This window comes from Nestor notabilis, unplaced genomic scaffold (genome assembly GCF_000696875.1).
Source record: "Nestor notabilis isolate BGI_N333 unplaced genomic scaffold, ASM69687v1 scaffold11593, whole genome shotgun sequence".
Classification (NCBI taxonomy): Eukaryota; Metazoa; Chordata; class Aves; order Psittaciformes; family Psittacidae; genus Nestor; species Nestor notabilis.
Genome location: NW_009923317.1, coordinates 1 through 6,288, shown reverse-complemented (window position 1 = coordinate 6,288; position 6,288 = coordinate 1). Strand labels below are relative to the sequence as shown.

The 6,288-nt window shown below is 56.0% G+C and overlaps 1 protein-coding gene across 1 annotated transcript in view; it reads left to right on the top strand.

Annotated features, from left to right (window-relative positions):
• Positions 1 to 2,958, top strand: part of SFXN2 (sideroflexin 2) — a 3,777-nt gene extending 819 nt beyond the window's left edge. Inside the window, exons 3-11 of the mRNA XM_010012077.1 lie at positions 160 to 258; positions 415 to 490; positions 568 to 653; positions 1,266 to 1,326; positions 1,398 to 1,464; positions 1,764 to 1,813; positions 2,102 to 2,151; positions 2,386 to 2,433; positions 2,826 to 2,958. Coding sequence (XP_010010379.1) covers positions 160 to 258; positions 415 to 490; positions 568 to 653; positions 1,266 to 1,326; positions 1,398 to 1,464; positions 1,764 to 1,813; positions 2,102 to 2,151; positions 2,386 to 2,433; positions 2,826 to 2,925 — 637 coding nt within the window. The 3' untranslated portion in view covers positions 2,926 to 2,958. The remainder of the gene's footprint in view (positions 1 to 159; positions 259 to 414; positions 491 to 567; positions 654 to 1,265; positions 1,327 to 1,397; positions 1,465 to 1,763; positions 1,814 to 2,101; positions 2,152 to 2,385; positions 2,434 to 2,825) is intronic.
• The last annotated feature ends 3,330 nt before the right edge of the window (positions 2,959 to 6,288 follow it).

The window sequence follows — 6,288 nt, the reverse complement described above, 5'->3', positions numbered from 1 at the left end:
CCTGCCTGTGGCCAAGACCAGCATCCCTGTGCCCTGTCCCCATTGCCCAGCCTGTGGTGGAAGCATCACGGATCCTCCTGGCCCCCAGCGTGGCTGAGAATAGTCTCACGTCACATCAGCTCAGCCCTCAGGTGCTCTCCTGGTCCCTTCCCTCTGCAGTACGGTGCCTGCTGTGGTTTTCTGGCAGTGGGTGAACCAGTCCTTCAACGCCTGTGTCAACTACACCAACCGCAATGCTGCCTGCCCCATCTCGCTGAAGTAAGTGTGCCCCCACTCAGGATGGGGACCTTCTGTGTTGGGACCCCCTTGGTGTTCCGTAAAGATCTCCCGTGTCCCATCTTGGGAACTGAAGGAACAGGATTGAGTCAGAGTTGGTGTTTCTGTTTTCTCCCTTCTTTGGAAATCACCGTCCAGGCAAATCGGGGTGGCTTATGTCACGGCCACCGGTACAGCCCTGGCCACCGCAGTGGGGCTCAACCTCTGCACCAAGGTATGCCGGGATGGGGATGAGTAGGGAAGCTGGCTGCATCCTGCCCTCCTGCACTGACACCAGCCTGTTTCCCACAGCGAGCCCCACCCTTGTTGGCCCGTTGGGTCCCCTTTGTGGCTGTGGCTGCTGCCAACTGTGTCAATATCCCCATGATGCGACAACAGTAAGTCCACGCGCGGCCGGGGCGCTTGAGGGACCCAGCTCCTTCTAAAGTCGAGAGAGTGGCAGCTATGCTGGGGTCTTGCACGTTCATGGTGCCAGGTCTCTGGTGGAAGATGCCGGGTGGGGTGTCTCAGCCTCTGCCCAGAGCAGGAGCAGGATTTCTGGCTGAGGATAACTGTTCTAGGGTCTGGGCTGGAATATCTCTCAGAGGTCTTCTGCATGTGGTCGTGAAAAAGCCCCAGTCCACAATGTCCGTGCACTGGGACCCCCTAGATGTATCTGCTGCTTGGTGTCCTCCACAGGTCACAGCACGGGGAGCTGGGGTGCTGTGGGGGGACTGTCCCTTGGCTGGGCTGTGGGTCCCAGGCAGGTCTTTGTCCCCCAAAGGGCCAGACCCAGTTTGCAGCCATGCCCTGAAGATGGCAGCATCGGCTGGGCTGGGGACGGTGGTGCCCTGGGCTGGTGCAGCCCTGCACCCTGGGACCAGGGCTGGAGGCAATGGGGCTGCTGGGAACCCCTTGGCACCCCCTCGGCACCCCCTCACTCTATTGCTGTGTCCTCACATTTCCCTGATCATCCCAGTCCCCACTCAAGTGCTGCCTGTCCCCTCCAGGGAGATCATCAATGGGGTCACAGTGACAGACCAGGACAACAATGAGCTTGGCTGCTCCAGGGTGAGTGTGGGGATCAGGGTCCAGGTTGGAGCATGACGTGGCAGGGGCTCACCTGCTGCTTTTGCTTGCAGAGGGCGGCAGTGAAGGGCATCGTGCAGGTTGTGGTCTCCAGGATCACCATGGCAGCACCGGGCATGAGTGAGTGCAGAGCAGGGGAGTGGGGGGCTGGATGGGGACTCCCCCAGGACCAACCACCTCACCCTCCCCTGCTCTCAACAAGATCCTTGCCAGAAGTCTGGCAGAAAGGGTGGGAGCATGAGAAGCATGCTGCCTGGGGGATGGAGGGATGGGGGTCCTGTGCCAGGTCCCTGCGATGAGCAAACACCCAGTGGCTCCCAGCACAACTAGCTGCTGCCATGGCATTGCAGGATGGTCCTGCTGGGCAGCCCTTTAGGGCTGACTTGCAGGATGCCCTGATCTTTTCTCTCTGCACCTAGTTACTTTACCCATCATCATGGAGCAACTGGAGAAATACCCTTTCATGCAGGTGAGCCCATGTTTCTCCTGCCATGGTTTTCCAGTGGGTCCTGTGGTGTCACTGAGATGCTGGGGTTGAAATGGGGGTTTGCAGAGCCTGGCTTGCTTTGCCCCCTGTTCAAGTCACCAGTACACCAGAGGTGTCTTGGGTGACACAGAGAGGCCGTGGGAGGGTGGCAGGGTTGGTGGCACTCCAGAGGTATTGGCCATTCAGCCCCATTGAGGGGAGAAGTCTCCCCACCCTGTAAGCAGGGCTCATGGCAGAGACAGGAACTCAATCCCAGCTCTTCTCTTGCAGCGGATCCGGGTTCTCCATGGGCCTCTGCAAGTGCTGCTCAGTGGGGCCTTGTAAGTATACCACTGCTCACATGCCTGCGGGTGCCTGGAGCATTGGCTCCAAGGCAAGCTTGAGAAAAGACCTTTTTCACAGCAAGGGATTGCAAAGCTGCTTGCCTTTCAGCCTGGGCTTTCCCCAGTTATTGGGAGTCATGGGGGCATGAGCAGCACCTCTTGGGCTGAGATTCCTGTGGCCTGGGGCTTGCAGTCCCCAACACTAATGCTCATCTCTTCTCTGTCCCACAGCCTCCTGTTCATGGTGCCAGCAGCCTGCGCCCTGTTCCCACAGAGATGGTACCTGTCCCACTGCTTCCTCCTCCTGCATGGGACCTCAGCAGCCTTTCTCTTCCCCTAGGTCTTCTCTGTCCTTCCCAGGAGACACATGATGAGCACCCCCTGTGTGCCTGCATGTACATGCTGGTGTCTTGGGCAGCAGGAGAGCATGTGCCTCCCCTGCTTTGCAAGCTCTGTGCTTGGAGCAACGGGACCCCCAGGGCCATGGGCAGCTCTCTGCCCCCCAGCATTGGGAGTGGTGGGTGCCAGGAATGGGTGGTGGGTCTTCATGTGAGCCTGCAAGATCCCAGGGACTGCAGGGGACCTTGAATAGCAATGGGGAGAGAGGGTGACCTGCCTAGTGGCCAGAGAGGAGGATCACAGGTCTCAGTGTCTGTCCCCTCTCCCCGCAGCTCCCTTGCATTGGCTGACCTTGAGCTGGAGCTGCGTGACAGCATCGTGACCAAGCATGGGGACAAAGTGCCGTATGTCTACTTTAACAAGGGACTGTGAATGGAGACTACCTCAGGAGCCATCGCACCCCTCTGGCCTCCTGCCACCACCAGCCCCACATCCCCTGAGCAGGGCTCAGAGGCGCAGTCCAGCCAGATCTGCTCCCTGGTGCCTCATACCCACAGAGGGGCAGGATCTGGCTCTGTGCACCCAGCTTGCAGCACTCTGGCTTGTCCTGAGCCTCCCTCCGTTGCTGCTAGCTGTGTGCTTGCCTCCCCATGTCCCTCTGGGTGATGGCTACACTTCCAGTGCCTTCCTCTAGCCCTGTGCAGGAAGCCTTGTGTCTGAGCCTCATGGCTCAGCCCCGTGAAGCATCAGGCTCTCTCCCCTGGGGCTCAGAGCACAGTCCTGCCTCCGAAAGCAGGTGCCCTGCCATTGTACCAGGAACCAAACCACATTTCTGCCTTATTACCACCACAGTGGCCTTTTACCAAGAGGGAGCTCTTCCATCTGCACAGGGAGCACCCCAAAGTCAAGGGACCAATGCTTGGACCATGCCTGCCTTGTTCTCAGGTTCGGGTGTTACTCACTTTGCGTTGCCACAATCCAGGAAAGAAAAAGTCAGTTGTTTTATAAGCTGTTAATTTTTGTAATCTACCGATTCCTTTGAGCACAAGAGCCAGCCATTACCCTTGTCCCACATCTCACTGTCTCTACAGTAGGACCAAGGATCTGCAGCTTTGGAGGGCAGTTGACTCTGGGCCCTCTTGGACAGGGGGAAGGAGACAAGAGTTACAAAGCTGCCAAGGCATTAACTCAGACTTGGAATAGCAGCACTGAAAATGACAGAGAGGAGGGTTGAAAAATTAAATTTAAAAATCAGCTGTGGGCTCTGCTTTTGGCTCGTCTCTGAGTGTCTGATTCCCTGAGCAGGGCTGGTACATGGGTCTCATGCCTGCCTTGAAAGGGAGGGGTACAGGTTCTGTGACTAACCAGGCACCAGGATGAGGGTCAGCACAGGGGTCAGAAGAAGGAGGGAGAGCCGTGAGGCTCTGCAAGGGCTGGCATGAGCCCTGAAACCCTTGGACATCCCATGCAGCCTCCCCAGAGAGGTTCTTACAGCCGCAGGCAGTCCTGAGGCAAGTGACAAAGGGAGGTGACAGTGTTGTGCTTATGGTGACTCTCATCCCATTGCGGGTATTGAGGGATGACACTGGGTGACCCTACACCCGTGGGTGCTTTTTGTCTTCTTGGCCAGGCAGTGTTTGCAGTGATGCTAACTGGGTCTGACACAAGGCCTCTACCACCCGAAAAAAGAGCGGCTTAAGTTTGCTGCAGCCTGTTTTTTGGAGGAAGGAACCCCAGAGTTTAGTCCTAGTCTAAAGTCCCTGCCCTCAACCAGCTGCATCCAGGCTCTTTTCTTGCTGATGAACGTCCCTTAGTGGGGTAAGCGTGTTTCTGACCGGCTGGATGATGTGGCTGCTTGAAGAGCCCCATGCTCATCCCTTCAGCCAGGGATACCTCTCAGATCCCCAAGTGGAGACACAGGGTCTGCAGCCAAAGCGCTTTATGGCAGTAAGCACTCTGCTCCCGCAAAGAGAGCAGCCAAACCCAAAATGTACTTCTTGAAGGGCCAATCTGTATCTACAAGAGGTTCGCCTCTGCCCAGGCTGTAACAGGAAGAGGATAATGTCTCCAATCACATGTAGTTACAGCTAGAAAGTTGTATAAGAGCTCTGAAATAATTAATAGGTCAGCAGAAAGTAGGAAAACGTGTTAAAACTTGTGTATCTGTTCCCTGGGCATTATTAGATCTCGTGTTAATGCGCAATTAAAATAATAGATAAGCACATGAAACGTAACAGATGTCACTCCTGTTGCAAGTGGGAAGAAGCCACAAGAAGACATTTCTGCTCTCCTTAAGCTCCTTAACTCAAGCTGCTCTTACCCTACACCCAAAACTGCTTTGAGCACTTTCAGAAAGGCACCTGTAGCAGTCTGGGCTGTATTTGGGTCCAAGGTGCCTCTCACATGCTAGGGAGCACAGTGATGCTTTAAAACTGCCCCTCCCTGCACATCACAGCCACGGTCTTGCTGTCAACCTTTCCTGCATTTGCAGCATGTGAGTCCCGACAGGGCTCTGCAGACAGCAATGCCAGGGCAGCAGCCACCCCGAGCCAAGGTTGGGACCACAGTGGGAAAGCCTTAGCATTGTTTTTTGCTGTCCCCAGCCATACTGGAGGGGCAATGGAGCAGAGGGATCCTTTAATGAGCTATTGCCATCTTGGACCAGTGCATCTCCTGCCCTGGGGAGCAGGACATGGTGCAGCTCATCACTTTGGACAGAGGAAGAATGTTGCTCTGGGCTTGGAGGATCTGCAAGCCATCCTCAACCCAGACTTCCCCCCCGCCCCAAGCTTATAGCAGTGGATTCCGTCTTCAGATCGACATGGATTTATGCCAGCTGACAACATAGCTCAGCGGGGTTTGTAGGTTTCTAGGTTGTAGCTCCAATCTCCCGTGACAATTCAAGTCATCTCAACAGCTCATGTCACCCTGGTGGTGGAAGATGGTCTCTAAAGCCAGCACCTTCCTGCACTCCCCCAAACCACAGCAACTCTTCAGCATGCCTTGATCTCCTTAGGGAGCAGAGGGCTAACAGCCAGGCTGCAGCCAGCAAGTCCCCATGCTTCCAAGGGTGGCTCTGGCCAGCCTGCCTCCGTTTCCCATTGCTGCAACAGGAAGGAAACCTCATTGCCAAGAGTCAGAGCTGGCCTCATCCCTGTTTGGGAAGAGCTGCAAGTGTTAATTGCTCTCCAGCAATGAGTCACATCTGATCTGGGCTGGTTCTGTGCTCCCCTGAATTCATGCCTTCTCCCAGCTGTGCCTCTAATTGTGGGGCTAGCTGGGAACATGAATAAAGCTTCTTTAATAACTGTTCATGGCTGAAATGTCATGTTTATAACCTCCCTTCAAATGACAACCAGACCAAAGACATTGGGCTGCAGCAGAGCCTGTGGAGGCACAGGAGGCTGGGGGGCTCCTCTGGGGCATCAGCAGCCCCAGCAGGCAGGCTTGGCTCGCTGTTCCTCACCCAAAGGCTGGTGGAGGCTGGTGAACTGGCTGCCCATGGAGCTGGGATCAGCAGGGTGCACGTACAATGGGTTAACACCTGACGGCCCACGCCAGCGCAGGCGGGCAAGCTGAACCAGCGGGTTTAGGTGTGCCCCAGGCACTGCCCTGATTGGAACATGCCAGGGTTGGTGATAAGCTGCTAAGTCGATTACTTTTATTTTGGCTTAACCTGTTATCTGAGCATCTGATAAACCTCATCACGCCGAGGCTGTGGCGGCTGCCCGGTGTGCCGGGAGTGGTCGCGTAGACACCAACATCTGGTTGCCTGTCCAGCACCTCGAGTCCAGC